This window comes from Hyaena hyaena, unplaced genomic scaffold, assembly GCF_003009895.1.
Source record: "Hyaena hyaena isolate Hyena2069 unplaced genomic scaffold, ASM300989v1 scaffold_673, whole genome shotgun sequence".
NCBI classification, from domain to species: domain Eukaryota; kingdom Metazoa; phylum Chordata; class Mammalia; order Carnivora; family Hyaenidae; genus Hyaena; species Hyaena hyaena.
In genome coordinates this window covers 418,177-442,475 of record NW_024081308.1, presented here as the reverse complement: position 1 = coordinate 442,475, position 24,299 = coordinate 418,177, and the positions used below count along the sequence as shown (strand labels likewise).

General features: G+C 48.0%; 1 protein-coding gene across 1 annotated transcript in view; it reads right to left on the bottom strand.

The window, feature by feature from the left end:
• Positions 1 to 576: 576 nt before the first annotated feature.
• The window catches only part of IMPA2 (inositol monophosphatase 2), a 42,338-nt gene continuing 18,615 nt past the window's right edge, over positions 577 to 24,299 (bottom strand). Inside the window, exons 3-8 of the mRNA XM_039217252.1 lie at positions 20,026 to 20,130; positions 17,647 to 17,692; positions 15,547 to 15,655; positions 3,454 to 3,562; positions 2,552 to 2,703; positions 577 to 1,124 (exon numbers count right to left, since the gene is read on the bottom strand). Of these exons, the coding sequence (XP_039073183.1) occupies positions 1,009 to 1,124; positions 2,552 to 2,703; positions 3,454 to 3,562; positions 15,547 to 15,655; positions 17,647 to 17,692; positions 20,026 to 20,130 (637 nt within the window). The 3' untranslated portion in view covers positions 577 to 1,008. The remainder of the gene's footprint in view (positions 1,125 to 2,551; positions 2,704 to 3,453; positions 3,563 to 15,546; positions 15,656 to 17,646; positions 17,693 to 20,025; positions 20,131 to 24,299) is intronic.

Below are 24,299 nucleotides of genomic sequence, written 5' to 3'. Positions count from 1 at the left end.
GCAGAGAGTGGTGCTAAGACCAAAGTTTGGGGCAATCTCTCATGTACGACAGGATAACCAGAAAGGGGGCGGGGGGGTTGTTAAATCAATTAAAAAGGAGGCCATCAGACGGAAGTGGCTCTAATGCCATAGCACCGCATAAGCAAACCAAAGCGTAAGCCTGTAAATACCCTAAGGTTACAAGAGTGAACCTAAGGACAACCCATCACCAACAGCCAAAGAGGTTTTAAGCTACCGCCAACCGAGAATTTCCTTTGGCCTTTTCTCTAGAACAGCTGTTCCCCAGCTCCCGTGGACGGGGCACTTCTCACCACTTCTGCTTTGGTGCTGCCTGATTTGAGTTGTTTTTTGCTCAAATAAATTCCTAAGATGTCTGTACGGCTCACTTTATCTATTAACACATGGTAATTACTAAGGTAGTTTTCACAGTGCTTATCAAAAGCAGCAGACAGACAGCAAACACTGCTATCTTTGGGCTTTAATGTGCGAACTTTCCCGAAGAGCCCGGATCTACAGCTGTGGGCGTTGTGGGTTGTCTGGGGAAACAGGCGACACACTCATGGAGGGAAACAGAAAGGCAGAGCGCTATTATTTTGATTTATTGCATTCTGAAGTACCATGGGGGAGGGCCTGAGAACAAGTCCACTTCCTTAGCAGTTGCCTTATTACCTGAGATTTACGCTCTGGAGGAAAAAAATCGACTCAATTTTCAATATGTACGTCACACGAGATTTGGGTTTGGGCCCTGATTGAAGAATGTGTACTAACCTGATAAAGGCTATGTGAGATTAAAGTGGGACACCAGCTAAACACCGAATCCGGGTGAAGGACGTGGATTTAACCAGAAAGCCACATACTTTAGCAAAACACCTCCCTGTGGGGGTGGTCAGAGACGCCTGACATGTGCTGGCTGCTGGAGGCATCTCTGTTCCGGGGCTCGCCGCCAGCCTCAGCGTTCCCAGGAGGGCCCGGTCCTCGGGTCACACTTCTCTGCCCCTCTGCTCCCTTTCATTTCTCATCATCCCGCCCATAGTTAATTGTTTGTAAGGCCTGAGCTATGAGCGTCGCCATTTCTCGTGTGCCCGCAGCCACCACTCTGCAAGACATGAGGTCGAGAGGTCCACCTGAGGACAGAGAGAGGAGAGAGGGTGCCCGAGTTACTGGAGAGGGCAGAACAGTCCTGAATGGCAACTTGGCACATGCCTGCTCCAAGGAAAACCAAGGTCTCGGGCCAGGCTGGAGGCGGGACCAAACAGGGAGGTCTGGACGTTAGCCCGGCCAAAGCAGGGGTGCAGCCTCTCAGCAGCCCCTCTGCTGCCCCAGGAAGGGAGCAGTCGAGGCTGTGCTGGGGGAATGGAGGCTAAGGTCCAGCCATTGGGACTGAGGTTCACATGATCGGTTAGACCACCACAGCGGAGAGCAATTCTCAAATGTCTGCCGCCTGGGTGGCACTGGGGACCCCATGTGATGGATGGAAGTCCTCACTCAGCGGGTCTGAGTGGGACCTGTCTGGGCAGTGACCTGGTGCAGGCTGGCTAACAAGTCATGACTAAAAAGCAGAGAAAGGGATCTAAAAATATTCACCCAGTCTCAGATTCCTTATTCCTAAATGTTAGATGAGGGGTCTGCCTGAAGCTGAGTGGAGTTATGGGGGCAGATATGTTATGGGATTCACCCCCAGGGGGTCAGTCACTGGGACATGATGACCTTGAAGTAGAAGGAACACAAGTCACCTTTCTGAGTCTGTTCTCCTAAAAACCTCACAGGGCTCACGTTGTACACCAAGCTGACCCCATGCTGAACTACAGGGTGTGTGTGTGGGGGGGTGCTAGCCTCCTCCTCATAGAATGGGGAACACGATGCTTATTCTGCCTATCTCATCAGATTTGGTGGGGCAGAATGCGTATGCTAGAAAACCACCAAATGTTATGTTAAGTGTACAGTGGTGGTGCTATTCCTATCTGGCCATATCCTGATCCTGGGGTTTCTTTTCATGCCTAGAGGCATAGTGTAGGAATGCAGAAAAGCCAAGAAGGCACTAGCCCACTATTTTTCCAACATCTTCACATGGTCTCTCATCAATAGACCAGTCTGAGGAAGTAGGGGGAACATTTGGTCTGGTGGTGGTACTTGGTCCAGTCTGAGGGATGTTGGGTCTGGTGGTACTTAGTCTGGGGTTGTTGGGTCTGGTGGTACTTGGTCCAGTCTGAGGGATGTTGGGTTTGGTGTTACTTAGTCTAGGTTGGAAGATGATGGGTCTGGTGGTACTTGGTCTAGGTTGGGGGATGTTGGGTCTGGTGGTACTTGGTCTAGGTTGGAAGATGATGGGCCTGGTGGTACTTGGTCTAGGTTGGGAGATGTTGGGTCTGGTGGTACTTGGTCCAGTCTGGGAGATGTTGGGTCTGTGGTACTTGGTCCTTTCTGGGGGACGTTGGGTCTGGTGGCATTACCAGGTCTAGACTGGGGGACACTGGGTCTGATGGTGTTACTGCTCTAGTCTGCTGTCATTCCCCTGAGGATTGACAGCAGGTTGAGGGTCAGAGGGGCTCACCTGAAGTGTCCATCACGATGCCACCTGCTTCTCTGATGATGACTGTGGCGGCAGCCAGGTCCCAGCAGTGCAGGCCAAACTGGTAATAAGCGTCCGCAGCCCCTGAGGCCAGGTGGCAGAGTGCCAAGGTGGAGCTCCCGATCACTCGGACCCTGGAAGAGAGGGGAGAGGGCAAAGGTTCCTGTGAGTGGTGCTGTGCACAAGTCAGATTTCTCTTAAATAGCTGACATCATCCAAAGTCAACCCTCTGGTGGGCATTCCCAGTCATTAAAATGAGCCACAGAGCTGCTCTAGTAAGCTCTCTAGATTCAAGATCTGTGGTGGAGAGCACTGCCATCCAAGAGAGCTTTCTGTGAGGATGGAAAGGCTCTGCAAACGTGGAAGCTACCAGCCACCTGTGGCTGCTGGGTACCTGAAATGTGGCTAGTGCGACCGAAGAACTTGCCTTAACTCTACTGAACTTTAACTTAAACTTAAATCACCTCATGTGGCTAGCAGGTACAACACAGACCTAGGAAGGGTGGGAGGTGGGAGAAGATTCACGTGGACTTGTTAGGACTTCTTTTTCCTAAACATTTGCTGGAGTGGTATCATTTACGAAGGGCTCTAAGCCTATACAGGATTCACTGGTTGTGGGGCTTGAGATCAGTCACATGGCTTCTGGAACAAAGGTCCCCTATCGCCTTCCTAAGAGCTGACCACACAAGATGCACACCAGCACGAGATAGCACACCGGTGGGGGGAGCAGCACATGGCTCTCCTGGCCTCTACATGGGGCTCATGCACGCCACCTCCCATCACTCGGGATCTTTTCCTCTTTCCCTGGGGAGGTGTGAGCAAGACTGTGTGCTTGGCACTTTCCCCTTTGGTTCCGGGATGTTCTGGGAACTGAAATGTCATACCCATGAGCTTTGGCGTGGAGTAACCTCTCCATGTTGCTCAGGAACAATTTCAGAGTGGCAGGGTCACGTTTGGGGCCGATTTCCGTTAGAACCAAGGCCTTGGAGATATCTGCAGTAGAAAGAATGCCCCATGATCAGAAAAATCAAGACTTGGTTCTAACTGAATACTCGGGGTTCCCTCTGAAGCAAACCTCAAATATCAGCCTCTCCTTCCCTCTCAGAACAAGTACCATCCGTTAAGTGGTTTGCGCTATGAGGCTTTTCCGACAGTTGTGCAGCAATGTACAAAACCCACACCTATTTCCTCATCACTCTGTTAAGGCTGCTTCCTGTTTCAGATTTCAGAGGGAGCAGATTTTCAGGTCTCTCTCTTTTCAGGGATAGTTAGCATGCAGAACCTGGAAGAGTCAGGTGGCTAATGAAAATCACCATCATTGAGTCATAAATAAAAACAAAATGACGACTAAAAAAGCTTCAAATAAATCTGTCTTTAAAAATCTTCTTCTAATTGCTATGATCACGGAGACGGAAATAGCATCCCTGAAGAGAAAGCAGGATGTCTTTGGAAAGGGAGTTCTCAGGAGTAACCCTACTGGGCGTAAGGAAGGCTGAGGCGGGGGCTGTATGGTCACCCCAGTGTGGAGTGGTGAGGAGCTCAGGCCAACCACACTGCTCCTGTGACAGGAGTAGGAAGCTGGCCCGTGGGTGCCAGGGGATGTGTCTGGGCTCCCTTCCCCTGCCTGACTCACAGGTAGGTTATCACGAGCGGTTTGTTTTTGCTTTGTTACACACCCAAATACAACCCAATTCAGTCTGTCATGTCTGGTCAGGCCTTCGGGCTGAGCAGAGTCAGCTGCACCAGGTGTATTCACTCAGATAACAGAACAAAGTCCCTCCATGAACTAGAGGAAAAACAGACTCCACAAGTTATATCACTCAACGGGCCCAATCCTACGTCAACACCAAGACTCTCTGAGGGACCAGAGGGCCGTGAGAGGGCCATCTCCTCTGAGACACACTCTATATCTATTTCCCCTTTTAAACCAGAGGCTCTCATTTTCTACTTTAAGCACTTTCTGAACATCGCTGGGCTCCACATCAAAGCTACCTGCCTTGGAGGGGTCTGAATCACTCCCTGCCAGGCACGCCCAGAACCGGAGCTGAGCTAATGACGTGCCTCCCCCGTCTCCAGTGTGTGTGAGGGGCTCTGCCCAAAACAAGGGGCCGTGGGGCCGGATGGCTCCAGGATCCCCGTGGACAGGTCACTGCCCGAGCTCACCTCCTAATTCCCTCCCTGGGCTGCAAACTGAGATGGCGTTTTCCCCAGGGGCAGGAAAGAAGACCTCTTTTGGAGATAAAATTTCAACAGAACCAGGCACACAGTAGGTGCTCAATAAATAGTCACGGAAGCAATGAGCACTTTTCCGCAAACACCAGCATTATGGAAACACTGGTAAAAGTCTTCTTGTTTAAAGGGATACAGGAGTGCTGATGGATAGGGGCACATGAACCCCAATGTTCATAGCAGCACTCTCAACAATAGCCAAAACATGGAAAGAGCCTAAGTGTCCATCAACGGACGAATGGATCAAGAAGATGTGGTTTATCTATACAATGGAACACTATATGGCAATGAGAAAGAATGAAGTCTNTGCTGATGGATAGGGGCACATGTACCCCAATGTTCATAGCAGCACTCTCAACAATAGCCAAAACATGGAAAGAGCCTAAGTGTCCATCAACGGACGAATGGATCAAGAAGATGTGGTTTATCTATACAATGGAACACTATATGGCAATGAGAAAGAATGAAGTCTGGCCATGTGTAGCAACATGGATGGAACTTGAGGGTGTTATGCTGAGCGAAATAAGTCAGGCAGAGAAGGACAGATACCATATGTTTGCATGTATAGGTGGATTAGGAGGAAGCTAACAGAGGACCATGGGGGAGAAGAAGGGGAAAAATAGTGGGGGAGAGGGAGGGAGGCAAACCATGGGAGACTCTTGAATGCTGAGAACAAACTAAAGGCTGATTGGGGTGGGGGAGAGGGGAAGGGGGGTGATGGGCATGGGGAAGGGCACTTGTTGGCATGAGCACTGGGTGTTATATGGAAACCAATTTGACAATAAACTATTTAAGAGAAAAAAAGAGTCTTCTTGTTTGAGCCAATTTGTTAAATCAGTAGCACTTTTTAAGTTATGGAAGGAATACTTGACTTACGTAGAATTTGGTTGGCTAGTGTAAGAATCTAATAACTATGTATAAGAGCATTATTTGGGGGGTGGATGAGTTCTTGAATGACAAATATTTTTGTTAAATACACTCTTTTTAAAGTTTTTTTAATGTTTATTTTTGAGAGAGAGAGAGAGAGAGAGCATGAGTGGGGGGAATGGACAGAGAGAGAGGGAGACACAGAATCCGAAGCAGATTCCAGGCTCTGAGCTGTCAGCACAGAGCCCTATGCGGGGCTCGAACTCATGAACCATGAGATCATGACCTGAGCATAAGTCAGACACTCAACTGACTGAGCCACCCAGGTGCCCATAAAACACTCTTGAAAGATAACATATCAAAATTTGGGAAGTGACTGTTAAATTAAAAAGAATGAGCGGTCCTAGAAGAGGCCGCCGGGGAAAACGGAAGTGAAGCAGGGTATGCTGTCTGATCTTGCTCCTAATTTCCTTATCTGACTTCAAATCTTACACACACCCACACACACTGTATTCTTTTTTTTTTTTTTTTTTTTTTTTTTTTTTTTTTTTTTTTTTTTTTAGTTTTTTAGAGAGAAGAGGAGAGACAAAGGGTAGGGAAAGAGTACCAGCGGCAGAACAAGAGAGAGAATCTTCAGCAGGCTCCACACCGCACGGACCTCAACATGGGGCTGGATCCCATGACCCCGAGATCATGACCTGAGCCGAAATCAAGAGTCAGATGCTCACATGACTGAGCGACTCTGGTACTCCAAACACTGTATTTTTAAAAAACTTCATTCTGTTCCTTGCTTTTTTGATAAAACAATATATCACGTACATCTTTCTCCATCATTCTCTACTTGTAAGGACTACATGTTATTCCCACAGAAAAACTGCTATTGGCTCCACTATCCCCCACCGATAAGCATTCTCAATTCCTGCAGTTATAAACAATGCTATCTCTTTTTCTCTATAGTTTTGTGCACCAACATTGATAGTATTTTCAGGATAGAATGATATAAGAGGTATTTCTGGTGGCACCTGTGTGGCTCAGTGGGTCAAGCATCTGACTCTTGACTTTCACTCAGGTCATGATCCTGGGGTCATGGGATCGAGCCCTGCATCAGGCTTGTGCTGAGTGTGCAGCCTGCTCAAGATTCTCATTCTCTCTCTCTCTCTCTCTCTCTCTCTTTCTCTCTCTCTCCCCGTGTGCCCCTCTTTCCTGCTCATGTCTCAAAAAAAAAAAAAAAATGGATTCCTGAATCAAAGAGTATGCATATTTAAGATTTTGAAAAATTTTTTCAAACTGCCTCCCCCCCAAAAGCTGTATGAGTAGTACCACCGCCCCCTCTGCACTGAGATAAGATCCTGCACTAATTTCCAGACCCGAACAGGATTCCCTTACTCCAAGGTTATACTTTAAGAGTGATTTTCTCAGAGAGCCAAGATCAAGAGAGATAATATCCGTACATTCAGGGCATTTCCTGGCTCTAGGATCTCAGTCACACTGGTAGGATATTAAGGAAAACATTGATGAATTTCCGTCGGGAACTAGAAAGCCACACAATTTCAACGGGGAGATAAACACCTACATTTAATCAGGTCCACAGGATGGGACTACTTGGATGTCACCTGGACTTACTGTGCTGATCATTTTGCAATATACACAAAGGTTGAATCATGATGTTGTATACCCGAAACTAATATAATGCTATATGGTGATTATGCCTCATTAAAAAAATAGGACTACTTGTTCAGGCCAAGGCCTGGCCCAGTCTGTCCTCATCAGAGGGGTGGGCTGGCTGCAGGGTGAGTGGAAAAGTCCTGAGAGTACCAGCCCAGACAAGCAGATACCCCGCATGCAGGGCTGGTGCAGGAAGAGCGGAGGGTTTCAGACTAAGTGCCACAAGGCTATTTCACTAAGCGAAGTGTGGAAACAGTAGCTCACATTTACCAAGCTCTGAATCTCTCTCCAGACAGGCCCATGCCAAACACTTGCTGTTTATGCCTCTGTTCCTCTATTACACTCATGACACATTTATGCTTCCACTCCTCTATGACATTCACTATCTCACTGCTGCCTGTGTTTCACAGATGAAGAAACCAAGCCTAGAGAGGTGACCAGTACGCGGTCCTGTGGCCCTTAGGTGGTGAGGCCTGGACTTCAACTCAAGCTTGTCCAGTGATTATGTGAAAGACAGCATTTCTTCCTATGGTTTTTAAATTTGGGAAGAGATATCACTGTATCCAGTTCTTTCCTCCTCTTCTAGCTGCAATGTGTCCATTCTTTCTCACTCTTGCTAAAACACTTTTTCCCAAATGAAATGAGGAACAAGGAAAAAGGAAGCCTGAGTGCTGCCACCTACAGGCAAAATGCTTTCTACAGTTTTAAGGCAGATAAAACCATCCCCTCTACTTAATATTTATATTATGGTTATTTCTAACTAGTTACCCATAATCACTATGATTTTTGCATTTTATTACCCTTTATACTATATTTACCATACTATTTTAACTCAATCCAAAGGTAATGTATATATTTTGTAATTTAAAACATTCTGTGACTTCATGGGTATGTGGGGGGGGTGGATGGGGACTTATTGCTTAATGGGTACAGAGTTTCATTTGGAGAGATAAAAATTTTGGAAACAGATGGTGGTGGTGGTGGGAAAACACTGTAAATGTAATTAATGCCACTGAATTACACACTTTGAAATGACAATTTTATGTTCTATATATTTTACCACAATAAAAAAAAATCTAATAGATTTTGAAGTAGGACATCTCCATATACTTTTTTTAATGAACAGATTTTAGGGTGAAAAAAATTGTCCATTAATAGACTTCCAACAGTTTGAAAACCCTTGTTCTGGTTGAGTAAGGGTGAAATACCCCGAGTATCATAGAATATTGCTGCCATAAGAGAAATTTTACAACTTAAAGGTAAGAGAAGTCATCTGTATATGCTGAAATATGTACTCACAGAGAGAGAAGCGAGTTTGCTTTAAAGTCTGGGGAAAATCCCCCATGAACACAAGCTGCTTTGCTGAACACAGAGCCCCCCCCCCCACCTCTCATGACAATATTTAGAACAGCAGGTATTTTTACACACATGTCCTAATTCTTTCAGACTTCTTACAGACCATTAAGAGCTACTCACATGAAAATAAAATTTTACTTAACTTAAAAAACCTAAGTACTAGACAGATGGGAGGTTGGTGGTTTGGTGGGGGCTGGGGAGAGGCAGAGTGTGGGGAAAGGGGGCTCGATGGACACAGGGTTGGAACTTGAAGCCAAGCAAACTAGGAGAGAAGAAAGCGAAACTGTAGACATCATCTACAAAAGCCTACATCCACGAGGTGCATCCAGACCACAAAATACAAGTGGGTGGGGCAGACCAACAGCTACAAGGCCAGGTGGCATCAAGAAGAGAGAAGCAGGGGGCATCTTTGGGCTGCAGCGGCCCCTCCCTGGAAGCCAGCGTGGGCCAAGGTGAGAGAAAGGTGCGCTGAGAGGGGCCACGCACGCACCCGTTCAGGAGCCCCTGGCACCAGACGCCTGATAAGGGCTGAAGGGAGGAAGCCACCACCCCTATGATCTCTCATAACTGACTTACCAGGACCTCTTATGGGAAGGGGCCAGCACTGGGAGTAAACTCCAAATTCACTAGGTAGGAATAATACGAGTGGAGGAAAGATAAGATCCAGGGAAGAGTTAAGGAGAACAAAGCCAAAACAAAAACAAAAACAAACAAACCTAAGGTAAAGCCAGGTTTTTTAACACATCAAGAAAGCAACAGAAGAGAGAACTCTAGAGCTACAAAACTACCAGAAATGTCCTGAACTCACCCCCACCTGCACCCTCCACAAGCCTGTATTCCATTTTAGGAATACAGATTTCAAGCAGAAATAAGTAACTAAGAAGAATGACGGGTGAATCCCCCCCACGCTTACATGGAAAGAAAGAGTAAAGAGAACAACATCTCTCCAGTTAATCAAGGACTGCAAGAAAGATTTGTCCACAAAACAGAAGTACTTTATATAAAATAAAGAATGCCTAAAAAAAAAAAAGCCTAACTAGAAAGACTAGAAAGTGGAGGGGATACAACTTAGGAACAAATTAGAAAAGAAAGCATTTCAGCAAAGATTAAACTGAAGGAACAAAGTAGAAGTAAACAGAATAAATTGTACTTTATAAGAAATGAAGGGTGAAAAAAATTAGTGGAACCAGTAAAAAGGATTAAGGAGAAAGTGACAAATAGAAAAGATAAGCAGAAAAGACCCAACATAATAATAACAGAAGACCCAGAAGATAAAAGAAAAGCAAAAGAATTTGGAAATGAACAAATACTAAAAAACTATAATTCAAGAAATCTTTTCTGAAATTAAAAATAGGACTTGAGGGGTGCCTGGTGCTTAATCAAGTCATGATGTTAAGGTTCATGCGTCTGAGCTCCACACTGGGCTCTGCGCTGACAGGGTAGAGCCTGCTTGAGATTCTCTCTCTCTCTCTCTGCTCCTCCCCCCACTCTCTCAAAATAAATAAATAAACTTAAAAAAAAAAAAAAGGACTTGAAATTCTACATTGAAAGGGTGTACCATGATGTCCTTAGAAAACCGACTAGAAACAAACACTGGGCTATCCTCTGTTAAAATTACTGGACTTGAAAGAAAAAGAAAAAAAAGTCTGTTGGGCACTCAAGCAAACAACTGAACTCCCTTATCAGGGAAAGAAAACAAAACCATCTTTAGACTTTTCAGCAACATAATTACGCCAGAAGATGTTGAAGACAACTCAAGACACTCAGCACAAGAAAATGTGAGCCATGTGTTTTGTTACCAGAAGATTGGATCTCCAGGTATAAAAGCCACTGATAAGCTACTACGGACACCCATGTAAGAACAAAGAGAATGTTGTTCCCAGGAGGCCTCCTTGAGAAACCAACTGGAGAAGTTCTCTGAGTGTGGTCCCTGAGATTCTTCCAGAAGTCTGCGAGGTTACGATCATTTTCTTAATAAAACGAAGACATTATTTGCCCTTTTCACTGTGTTAATATTTGCACAGAGCAGACACAGCCAGGCAGGGCACGCCTCGTTCTGGGGGTCAGGGCAGTCCTCTCTGCCACACTCACATTCTGGGGGTAAATGGGTCAGTTTTACTTAAGAATGAAAAAGTTGCAAAAATTATGAATCATATTAAGTCTCAAACCTAAGCACGTGTCTTTTCAATATTTTGTCTGATGAGATGGGAGGTACAGGTGGAGGGCTTAGTTAAACCAAAGCTATTCAGAGGTGGATAGATTTTTTTGAAGATGAAGGCAGTGAGCTCATGACTTCAAGTGCTAAGGCTGCCAATGATAAAATTCAAGGTCTGAAGCAGAAGCTGGGATTTGGGAAGGCTTGTATCTACACCTAAAAGCGTGACACCTTCCCAGCACTTAAAGATTTCTCATAAGAGTGGTAATACTAATGAGTACAACTTGCTTAGTATTTTAAGATGAAATCAGTCAACAGGTCAACATTTAAAAGTGGTTGAAAATCTCAGTGAACCCATATTTTCCAAGTGACCAAGGCATGATGTTACAAAATCATTCATGAGCAAAAGATCCCTTCAAAGTAGGAGACCTGCCCAGTGGATTTCACGGTCACAGAGTACCAAAAAATTCATCAATATGTCATTATGTTTCATGTTGTGACTAACCTTTAAGAAACCACCATTTCGTGAGTTTTGGTGTGGCATCAAAGAAGAATATCCCCAATTATCTGAAAGTCTATTAAAATATTCTTCACTTTTTCCAACTACTCAGCTGTGTAAAGTGAGATCTTCTTCATACATCAAGGTGATACATTACAACAGACTGAATACAGAAGCTGATATTTAGAATCCAGTTGTCTTTGATTAAGCCAGACATTACAAAGAGATTTAAAAAAGTGTAAACCAAGGCCAATCATGAAAAATTGTTTTTGGAAAACATGGTTGCTTCTCATTAATATATAGTACTGATGTTAACATGTAATGAGTTCTTTTAAAAGTAAACTAATAAGTATTTTTAAAGTTTCTGCTTAACTTCCAAATACATGAACACCAATAGGTATAACTTACATAAAGGAAAGCTCTTTGGGGGTCTTCAATCATTTCTTTTGGTTGTATAAATAGGATCAAAAGTGTGGGGAATGCTGCTCCATTGAGCTTCACCCAATGGAGATCCATCAGCACATGGGACTGGTGCGGGTACCACATCTAATATACTTATTGGATATTAAGTATATTAGTGGAACCAAGACTATGCACTAACTGATAGTTCTGGGGTGAGAGCATCATACACGTGGCCACTTGCCCTGTCAACACACAGGCACAACCCTCCGGGGGTGGAAAGGTAATGAGGAGGGGGTATGGCTAGTACAATAAGCAGCCAATGGCCTTGTCATAACTGAACTATTGTGTTTTAATTATGTATTGGAGTACATTATGAGGAAAGGGAAGAAGAGTTACAAGCTCACTTAAGAATTATTACTGAGAAAAGAGAACCAAGAGACAATAACCCCCCAAAAAAGAGAGGACTAGGACAGAATAGAAACATTTTTAGATAAAGGAAATTATTGGAACAAAAATAGAAACTTTCTAAATACCAAAAATTATATCAAGACAGAATAAAAACAAACAAAGCAGCACTTATTTAAAAAAAAAATACACCTAAAATAAGCAATGGAATCATTTTTAAACAGCAGTCTCTACAGGGGACTGAGAATAGGGTGAAGGACAGGGACAGAAGCCACACCTCCTGAAATACACTTTGTTTTATAGACTTGACTTTGTAACACTGTAGCTTTTTGTATAGTTAGTTACAACACAAAATCAATTTTTAAAAAGGTAGTCTTCCCAAATTAAAAACAAAGTGTAGCAAATGTATCTAAGAGGTTATTCTCACAAGCAAAGGGAGTAAAGAACCACTCTGTAGACTGGAAAAGACAAAGCAAAGCAACACAAAACATCATTCCAAGGGCTCTGGGGAAGTTTCTTGACAGTTGGCTAGTATCACTATTCAGAAACTGGTATCTTTTGTGTGCTGTGGGATAAAGAGGAAAAGTGATCGTGTGACATTACTGAATGTATCATTCCCCACGTCACTGTGCATATGGGGTCCAGTGTGGGCAGAAGAGACACCAGTCAAAGAGTTAGGGAGACAGCCTTGTAGTCATGAATATGAACTGAAGACACCAGTATGAACACATGATGTTTTTCATATTTAAAGACAACTTCCTAGCTCTGTCCACGGAGAGGGCGAGTGACGAAGACTGACCAGGAGCCACAAGGAGCCCTGAAAACTGAGTGGGGCCTTGAAAAGCTGTTTTCCACAGGATGAGACAACTGGAAATTTGTACACCGGATATTTAATGACTTTTGAAATGACTGACAATTTTGAGAGGTGTGCATGATAACGCATTTTAGAGAAACACGCGTATGTTTTGGAGACGCGTACTGAAATGCCGACTAGGAAATGATATTAAGTCTGGGATTTGTATCAGGGACTTGCTCGTGGTGGTGGGAACAGGGTGGGGGTATGGATGAAGCAGGGGTGGCCGAGTTGACAATACTGGACGGTGGTGGGTCATGTGGGCTCACTGTACTTTTTCTACTTTGTACAGGTCTTAAATTCTGCACGGTGGGAGGTCAAGAAAAAGGTACTCAGGAAACTCTGGCCTCAATCTAATCCTTTACCCCATCTGATATGGTTCTTTTTGCTTTTTTATTTTGTGAATGGAAGACATTCTGGAAAGGTAATCGGAATAAGGGAAGGAGAAAGATCAGTGGTGCGTGTCCTGTTTCCTCCAGATATGCACCCCGATCCTCACAATGGACTTTAATGATTTTGTGCAAAGACTGAAGTTTTTCCTTTGGTAACGATGCTCATCTTTGGGTACTGTGTGCCAGGGATTTTACTGGGCGCTTTCTCTGTAGGGCTGCACTGAATCCTCAGTTACCGTCATCACCAGCCCACCTACCACGTGAGGGTGGAGGTTTGGGGGGGGGGGGTTTAGTGACAGCTGGCTTTCACACCGAAGGTGGCAGAATCAGGACTGAAACAGATGATGGCTCTGTCGCCTCCACAGAAATCTAGGCACCCGACAAGTACAAAATGACCACTGAAAGCAGTTACATCGGACTCTTTGTAAGTCACAATTTTTTAAAAGGGGGCTCCAGAACCTGGGCAGTTTTGAGAGAAGTGGGAGTCCCAGCTGTGTTATAGAGGGGGTTTGTGACAAGGCTTGCACGGGGCCGGAGGGCCGACGACGGGCCAGATGTAGAGGTGACCCTATGTCCCTGCGCACGTGGGTCTGAGAGCCCCTCTGAGGACATGAGATAGTCATGCACAACTGAGCCACGTAGGCAACCGACCAGGAAGCCAAGTGTGTGTGAATGGAGCCGAGTGTTCTAATCAAACGAATATAGAGCAAAGTTCACGTAAGCATGTTTAATGACATGCTTCCTCACTACTGAGTTACACAATCTGGCCGGAGTGGTTACCTCTTGGCGTGTGTACCTACAATTAGTGCTACTCTTTACACAGCCAAACAAAACATTTCTGGGAGAGAGGGAGACATGGGGCAAGGCTGGAAGCTGTTCTGGAATCTCTCTGTGACTTAGAAGCAGTAATGATTAGTGTGTCCTGCTGGTCCCACGTCTGTCTGAAGCCTTGCATGACGTTCCACTTCCCCGGGCATGCTCATGACCCTCATGGGCGCCTCAGGGAGCCCCCTTGGTCTTCCCACGGGGCTGCAGGCACAGAGGGCTCCCTGATGGTGGTGCTGTCCTCGGGCTGCAGATCAGAGCTGGAGAACTCATTCTCCTCACTCAGTGAGAAGCAGCGGGAGGGCAGGGCCAGCCACCCCCCCCCCCCCCCCCCCCCGCTCTTCTCATTGCCTCTGAGGCCACCTAGGCACACAGGCGCCACCCAGGGAGGAAGAAAAGGCAGAATTAAGGCCCATGAAGAAAGGCAGAGCGCTGACACTCACAGATGGAAGCCATGAGGGGGAGGGCACCTCACAACGTCCTGCTGCAGAGATGTGCAAGTTCCAAGTTAGCAGCCACTGCGCTTTTCTACCTTTTCACACTCAAACATGGACATGAGGGAGCTTTCAAAGTCTCCTAACCTAGCTGCTTCTAGGCTGTGGCTCTTCTTCTGTTTCTGCCCCCACAGTACCTGTCCCACAATGCGATAAAATATCACGGATTGAATCAGTGTGAGAGCAAGGCGGGAAAGCCCGCAAAAAACCAAAACCAGCTTATTGTTAAGGATACGTACTTCTGCGCAGTTTCAGCGTCAACACAGCTGCTTTATAAAAGCTACTGGCTGTCCTTGAGATTCTGCCTTAGGAGTAATGCCGCTGGAGACACAGCTGTGGTGTGTGGAAACGTCACGTGTTCACACGGCTCATTCCCATGGCCACCGTCTTCTCACAGACCCCGAAGCCAACGGCAGGCAGCCAGTCTATGCCCAGCAAGCCACAGACTGCACCTGGGTGACGTCAACCTGGTGACATCTGGATGACTGACCTCTACCTGGACACTCTGAGGGCCAGAGCGTACTTCTGACCCTGCCCTCGTCCCTGGATTGCTAGAGGCCACACCACACTGGTGACTGGGTCTCTCTGAGCACTGAAGATGAAAGATGCAAGTGTAAAACAGAAAGAGACTATTTAAAGCTCTTGGCCACATCCACAAAAACATTAAGACACAGAACTGGCTCGATTTCCAGGTCATCAGGGACGCAATGTCCCTAAAGAAATTGAACCCTCAGCAGGAGATTTCCAGCACTGTCTCCCAGCATGGAGATTCTGGCATTTTCCATTCACATTTCTCCATCTGAAATGAGCTGAGACGAGCCGCGCGCAGCCCCACCTGTCTCCCCAGAGACCCGGAGTCGCTGGCCGTTGCAGAAGGCACCCCGGCCCCTCCGGCCCGTGTACAGCCGCTCCTCTGTGCAGTGGTAAATCACTCCAAATTCCAGCTGTGGGGTACAGGGGCGGGATGGAAAACAAAAATGCTTCACTTATTTGACACAGAAAATAAGACAGAAATTCAAAGGGGAAGGTGTTCTTGGTGTTATGACCAGTGTGATGGAAATTCCCTTACAAAAGGGAACTAAAACACATCAGTGTCTCCATTCAAAACTGGACATGAAAGCAAACGGTCTTTTCGAAAATGACATGCTCTAAAAATATACTAAAACTAATACAGCTTTGCTAAAAATTAACATCATAATCAAGCATGAGTAACTGGAAGCTATTGAAAAAAACTTAATTCTTCAGAAAGGCCTCTGTTTTGGGGGTTGGGGGGTGGAGAAGGCTCCTCGTGACTAATCCCCACAGGAAACCCTCCAAGCTGCTGACTTGTGAAGAATTAGGAATACATCTGGAAAGCTGATGATAGAATCACATGTCCAGGACGGCCCAGGGGGAGAGGTGATTCACCAAGGAGGGGCGCATCTCTGAGCAGGCAGAGCGCCAAACTGCAGCTGGAGTAAACCAGGTGACAAAGGCCTCAGATGGCAGCCTCCCACTAGGTACAGTAAAAATAAGAGGTGAGGGTGGGAAAAAATGCTGCCTGACACACACGTTCTTTGCCTTCTTTCTTCTACCAACTTGTCAGTAGTTGGGGTGAACAAAAGCAGCTATGTGTGGTCTGGGGGTTGGCCATGTTTTCATTCCCTTGGAAAATGAAGAAAGACCCAGGCCAAATCTCTTGGGAGAGTCTCAGCTAGTCTGGGGTCAGCTCGACCACTGTGGAATGGACTCCCCAACAATGCAGGAAGAAGGTTTGTTTCTGGGGAGGATCGTTCAGCCAGCCTTCCAGCAATACTTCCCTATCTTCCTCCCTACCTCCCACCCTAGCTTTCAGGGGGTTCCCAAATCAGGGTAGTCCTAGAACCACACGAGCCTCTAGACCCCGTGCCCCTGGGGTGGCTGGGTGGCCTGGAGGCCTTTGCTGGCAGGAGGGAAGGGTGAGGAAGGCTGGGGTGCCGCCCTTGACCAGAGCCCTCCACTACCAGCCCAGACCACCTGCGTGCAGTCACTCACACCAGGCCCATCGGGGCCGCGGGCCCTGCCCTCAGAGACCTTGCCCGCCCACAGCAGTTTGTCCCCCAAACCCAGTTACTGACATGTGGTCATGAGCGTCACCCTCTGAGCTTACTGCTCAGCCTCCTTCGGTCTCAATGACACCTGGCAGAGAAACAAGTGAGCACGTAACTCAACCAGATTTCCATCTTAAAATTCTTACGTATCTTCACCTTAAGCACTGTCACACGGATACAAACTTCTCTCAGTCTCCACGCTAGGGAACAGATGCTAGCATTGAGGGTGAAGATGAGAAAACAGTGCTCTGATGGACGGCTGCTTTTGGAAAAAACAAACCCCAAGTCCTATGTAAATATACTGTGGTGACAGGAAGTGCTAAGTGTTACGGCTTAAACTGATTAACGCCCTCTATGCGTCCTATGGGCCTAGATGTTGCCTCGCTCTTTGGGCAATGGGAACCCTGCAGCGGCCTCGTTCTCATGCTGCTGGCTAGAGGGAGATGAAGAAGAACTAATGAAATACCGGGATTACAAATGTCCTCCAAAAATAGGAGTTTCTTCCATGTGTGACTAGATCACACGCCCCAGGGGTCAGAGGGAAACTAACGTGGACGTTTGCTCAAAACTTCCCCTTCCATGCTTCTCCAGCAGCCTCACAGAAAGACCATGGTAGGAACAAGGGTCGGCCACCATGGGGGCGGGCTGGCCATGGAGTCCCAAACCTGCACACTCCAAAACCAGTTTTCACTTGTTTACTTTCCTGGATTTGAAAAATACATGCTTGGATTTACTAGTCGTGATTAGGGCACATGACAAAGAGAGAAAAACAGGAGTACTGGGATCGATCCCAAAAAGGAAGAGGCTAAACCAGACCCCGGGGGCTCAGGACCACTGGCCAGGGGGGACCCCCACCGGCGACGTACCTCTTGGTTTACAGCAAATCCAATGCTTACTGCCACGGTGGGAAACCTGCAAAGAAACACAGAATGGTTTACACTCTAAGACATAAACGATCTCATGCAAACTCTTAGGAGCCTCTGTGCAGCTATGTAGCATCGTCGCCGGAGGCACAGAAGGATCGTTCTACAGTGTGGGTGGGTTCGTTTGTTTAAAAAATTACTTCCCACCATTTCACTAACTGCTTCCAAGACAAACAAGCTTAACTGACCACGTTGTAAGATAGCTGACCTTGAAAGAAAGCAGTATTCGGAAAGTCATGTAAGACTGACGTAATTCAACAATGACCATCAAGTACCCAACAGAGAGGGGTTTTGATAATCAGCTTGCTGGTTCTCCGAGACATAAAGGGACAGTAGGGACCTCCCAAAAGGCCAGACCCACGTCCCAGTTGAGGTGAGGAGGGGCCCCCCAGGAGGAGGCATCGCAGCCTCCACCCAGAGGTCAGGTCTGGGTGACAACAATGGCCCTCCTCTCCCTGGCTCCTGTGCGGGTGTGGGCCACAGCTGTTGGAGGGGGGCTGTGACATCGCAGATTCCCTGTGTTTTTGTTTTGTGATTTTGTTGCTGCTGTACCTCTTCGAAAAAATCTCTTTTATGTACAGATCAGCAGAGCTTACCAGCAGGTAGGAAGGAGGAGCTGGGTACTGCTAACCTCCAGGAAAACTAGGAAAGCAGTCCCACACAGACGGGGGCCCTGGCTGAGGCTGCGGCAGTCGGCATGGCCGTCTGGTGGGTGGCTCGCTGGGCAAGCACGCCGCACACCAGGCTCCGCTGTAGGTAATTTAGAAAGCTCTCTCCCACGTGCTTCAGCCCTGACGCTGTCGGACACAGGAATGAACAGATCCTGTCTGAGCTGCAGTGGTCACGGGCGTCCCATGTCTTTAGGCCACAGGAATCACTACGCTGTGACCCTTGAACGTGTCCTGGAAGCGGACAGCCAGCACCACAGCTGGTTTTCTAAAGGATGCTCTTCTCTAAGCTGTCTCTTGTTCCATGCTCTGCGAGGCCCAGCAACTGCTGGGACCCACGAGAGGCCCTCTGGTGGATGTGTGGCCTTCCCCACACGACGGGGCCCAGCCCGCCCTGTCCCCATTACCGGCACACTGTGATGACAAGTGAGACAGAAGAACAGGAGATCCACTCGGTGAAACACACCGACAAGGGGAGACCGGAGGCTCTATGCGAATCCCTGCCCCAGGTGGGGGTGGGGGGTTGTCATGCTTTAGTTCAAATTAGTCTGGTGACACTGTTGCTGTCACCAGATGGCACTATTCCATTGCCTCAGAAGGCAATGTGTGGGCACGACTAAATTCTCAAGACAACCGGCGTTAAGGGGTTAGGAAAAGGATGATGACTGACATGACGGATCAGGATTACTTTACATACTTACACATAAACTCACCATTTGAGCCAAAACACAGAGAAGAGTCCCCCTAGTCTGGCTGTGCTCACGCTTTTCACTTTACGTAAGGAAACGGGAGTATTTCCTAGCCGTCTGTGGAAGGGGCTCTCAAAGTGTGGTCCCACACTGCTGGCGTCGCCCATTTGCCTGTGCGGAGTCACATCCCCGGGCCACCCAACCTGGACAGGGACCCAGGCAGGGCCCAGAGCCTGTGCCAACCAGCTCTCCGGCGGCCCTGTGCATGTTCACGTCAGAGAACCAACCGTCCGTGGAAAGCGTGTCAAATTCAGTGCCCTCTGTCCTCGGACACCTCTGACGCCCATCCCATCAGTCAGAGGTTCTGGAGCAAGGCCACATCCCTATCCCCTCCCTGAGCTCTGCAGCTCACTCCCCTCTCCACAAGGGCCTCTCTGACCTCCCTGAAACCGATTGCTCTTTGGCTGTTATTTGCTCAGTCAGATTAGGCCCGGCAGGCTGCCGCTGCTGGTGGGTTCCTGATCCACCTCACCATAGCATGAGGCCTGCTCCCGTCTATGAGGGAAGCTCTGGAAGGCTACCCCTCAGGGGCTGCCGTCCAGGCCCATGCTCCTGAGCTGCTGGATTGCACGCACCTGCCTTATAACCCTGCTTGTGTCTCCGGGGGCTTCCTTAAGGGGTCCTTCTTAATTTAAACCATTTTAAAGACGGGAAACAAAATATTTTTAAACAAATGAAGATTCCCTACGTGCTCTGAGTATTTCACAGTAAGGAAAATAATATGAAAAACCTTATTTTTTAAAAATATCAATACTAGGTCACATTTTTAATGAGACTATCAACCTACTAGAGGTTTGTTCACATACCCCGGCCTCAAAAAATGCTGCTTTGGAAAAGACAAAGTCTTAGAGGGCTCTGAGGAAGGTTTAGGCGCCTGAATGGGGCTGACCCGTGCTTATGCTCACCTGTGCACAAAGTTGCAGGTGCCGTCAATGGGGTCGACGATCCAGGTGGGGCTGGGGGTGAGCACGCACTTGGCCCCGGCGGCTGCTGCCTCTTCTGCAATGAACCTGTGGTGGGCGGGAGCTCAGCCTGAGAAAACTCGCCAGGAACTCAAGACACAGCGCTTCAAACTGCTTCTGGTCCCATCAAAGACAAAGAAGACCCATCAAAGAGATTTCATGATGGTTTCTCTGGGTCGATCAGAGGCAGAATCTACAAGAGACCATCTGCTTTTCTGTCTGCTAGCTTCCTTGGCAGGATTTAGAACACACGAAGTGACACCTAAACATAGGAGTTTTGGGAAAGCATCAAGGAGTGTGAGGGGGTCAGGTAGAGAAATACTAAAAAGAATACTGGGGAATAGATTTTATAATGCAAAGGCTGGACTCTGCTCTAACTTTAGTCTGGAGGAGAAAAGGCTGACGACAAATGACAGAGAAGAGCATGCGGAATGCTGGCCAGGGGGCAGGGCCCAGGACTCGGGCTTTTGCTCTCCCACCAGTAGTGCTGTAGCTGGGGTGGACTGCTTCACTTGATCTGAGGTACTGAACGTCACCGACAGCTGACCTCTCCCGGGCCTGGACCCAGCCTGGCCTCCTCTGCACTGCAGACAAGGTGACAACCGTATCCACCCACCATTTGGGCTCAACAGGAGCTCCCATTTCTCCTCAGAGGCCCTTTCCATCCTGGCCTCTGGCCTAGAGGCCCTGGGGTGGGCCACACCTTCTCCTTCACACTGGTAAGAACACGTGCACCCAGGACTGAGGCTGTGTACCCCCTGCACTGGCTAGAGTGGACCCCTGTCCCCGGCTCCCTCCTTTATAATTAGTCCTCTGTAGAGAGGCCCTCCTGAGCCATCCTCGCTTGAGCAAGCCATCTATTTCCTGTCAGGAACCCACATAAGAAAAACGCATCTCAACACCTAACCTGTGCAAAAGGGAGCTCCTGGTTGTCCCTCTTCACATGTGGCTCAACAAAAGGCACCATCAAGTACCCAGCTGCTCGGGCCAAGAAGACAAGGCGCCCTTACTTCTTCCCTTTGTCCTCACCGCCCCCCCACCAACATCCATCCACACGGGCTCGCCACAGCCTGGTTTATGCATCACGGCCGCCACCTCTGAGCCGGTGTCCCTGCAGAGCCAGTCTCTGCTCAGGTCTCCTGGAGCTGCTCTCAAGAGTCAAGAACACGTCCTATCTGAAACTCACACACCAGGGCTTGGCGCACAGAGTGCTTGGTACGTGTCTCCAACTGTCATGTAACAAGCCCAGGTTCACCAGGAGTGGGGCCTCTGCCCCGTGTCCCGCCGTGTCGCCAGGGCCTGGTCCGCAGCAGGCGCTGAGCAGACACTTGTTCTATGCAGGAATGCAAGGCCTCGTGGAGGGTTTCCTGTCAGGTTCTCATGCTCTGCCCTTGTCTGTACAGAGAAAAAGGCGGCCTGAAGACAATATGCTTTTATCAAGAAGGATACGTGAGTGGAAAACCGGAAACATTGCACATCCTCCTGCTGGCACCTCATACGTGGTCAGTTGTGGTCATGAGGCGACTGCTTAGCGCCTGAAGAGGCCAGAGCAGGAGAGCAGCCTCTACGTGCTCCAGAGAGCTGTGCGTCTATCCTAATACGTGCCAATGAACTTGCAGCCGAGACGGACATCATACTGTAAATAAAAGGCTGAGCCAGAAAGCTCTGTAACTGCTCTGCCCCACACGGTACCAACTAGCTATTTGTGGCTGTTTACACGCAAATAATTTAAATTAAATGCAATTTCAAAAAACTAAAAAGTCAGTTCTATACTCTCACTAGACGCATTTCCAGTGTCGTTCTCGTCCGTAACACTTGAGGAGGAACAAGCGCTGTGCATTCTGATGTCACATGCCCTGTAACTCATAGGGTCCCCTGACAACTCTGGGGCCATCCATCATTTTCCATTTTATGGAAAACTATGAAACTCATGCTCTACAGGTACGCACAGAGTCACCTCCCCCCTATCGGATAAAGTATCTGAAACCTGTCAGTGTGTATGATGAGTGAATGTGTGTCAGTTTCAGGTTAGTGTTTCCACTCCACCCCACCCCCCACCCCTAGCCACTGTCCCCTGGAGAAACCCATGCAGGAGAGGCAGGGCACTGGGGTTGGGGAGCACCGAGTGAGACACCTGAGGAACCCACACCCTGAAATCTTCAATTGGGCACAAGGTTCATAGAGCAGTGAGAAGACATTACTAGGATAGAAATGGAAAGGACTAGGGGTGCCTGGGTGGCTCAGTCGGTTGAGTGTCTGACTTCAGCTCAGGTCATGATCTTGCGGTTCGTGGGTTCGAACCCTGCATTGGGCTCTGTGCTGACAGCTAGCTCAGAGCCTGGAGCCTGCTTCAGATTCTGTCTTTCTGTCTCTCTGCTCCTCCCCGTCTCCTGCTCTGTCTGTCTCTCAGAAATAAATAAATGTTCAAAAAAAGGAAAGGTCTCACATCCAAATATAAATTCCCAGAAACTGCAGAGGAATGTGGGATTTTCTTCCTTTTTAAACCTGATTTAAGTGGGAAGTGGGCATCTTCTAGAGTGGGAGGGCCAACTGCTGGCGTGTCCTGGGAAGGAGAGGAGAGAGAGTTTCTGCAGGACGGGCAGCTGACACCTGAGTCAGGGAGCAGAGCCTGCAGTGCACCACGCGGGGCCAGGGGGTGGGATGGACGTGGTCCAGGGGGTCACCAGGCAGCCTGTTTAAAGCAGCAGCCACAATGCTTCTGTTGGCACAGCTTCTGTTATGCACAGCATTTCTGGTAGGAATCACTCAAAGTAATCGCCCCAAGCCCTAGATTTTTTCAGTTGACTATTCGTGCCAGAGAGTTCTCTTCTTCTCTACTTAACTGCCCGAGTGAACGGGGGTGCAAGGAGTGTCTGTCACGTCCCTACTTGCTTCTTGCCCGCAGGCAGCACTTTGGGGCAGGGCCTTGGACCATGTCCACTCTTCTGAGGCGCCCCAAATACTTCCCTGGTATGTGAGAAGGGCTATAGTTTATTCACCAAAACCTGATTTTCCACATGTGGGAAACTAGTACCTACAGAATGGGAGAGAACATTCTTCAGCTCTCCACAGGGACATCAAGTTGGACACATGGAGGTGTGAAATCATAGAGACCTTAATAAAAGCATTGGGACAGCTATGTAAAGTCCTTAACATAAATAGAAAAAACCAATCCACCTAACTGTAGGGAGCTCCAGGGCCTTTTCATAAGTCCATCTAACGTACAAGAGGAAAACGGCCCCTGGCATAAGGTTCAAAGCTTGGTAACAAACTAGAACGATACATTCTGCTGTATAACTCGACTGCCGTTTTTTTCTTACAGTCCTAACAAACCCTTCTTAGAATTTTGATGGCCAAGGGAATCTAGGCCTTTTTTCTCTGGCTAGTTTGTCTACACCGTGACAAGATCAGGGTCATCCTTCGGTCCACTAGGGAGGCAATTAATGCTTCTGGGCCTCGCCAGCATCACAGCAGGCTCTGCTGCCCGAGGACAATGGGCACCCAGGGCAAAACACGGTGGGAAAGCGGCGGAGAGCGCGTGTCTAGCCAGTGGTGGCCAGAAACGCCCATCTTCCAAGTTCAGCGCACACTGGGCATGCTGCAGGGCAGGGGAGTCACCATGATGGCTGAGGCCGTGTCCTGCCAAGGGGAGCCCAGCCTGGGACAGAGGAGGCAGCTGGGTGCACCAACCAGCTCAGGCTGCTCTCCTCTCTTCGCCTGTGCCAATCCAGACACAAGGACAAGGACGAGGTGGCTATAAGTACGGTTCAGTGGTGCTACTACAGATTTCCAAAGTCGTGGAACTTGGATCTGACTCAAAAATCGTCAGCTAAAAACAGGTTTAGGCACCCAACAAAGGCAGGCCTGGATGGAGACTGAGCTGATTGTGGTCCATGCCAATGCTGTGCTTTACCTGTCAGCCTCAACCTGCTGGCTTGCTTTCTGTCATTACCACCACACGATGACCCTGGCTGGGTTCCTCAGTCCTAGATGAGAAAGCTGAGACCCTGGGGCGCCCGGGGGGCTTAGTCGGTTAAGCGTCCGACTTTCGCTTAGGTCATGATCTCGCGGTTCGTGGGTTCGAGCCCCGCGTCGGGCTCTGTGCTGACTGCCAGCTCAGAGCCTGGAGCCTGTTTCGGATTCTGTGTCTCCCTCTCTCTCTGACCCTCCCCTGCTCACGCTGTCTCTCTCTCTCTCCTAGAAATAAATAAAACATT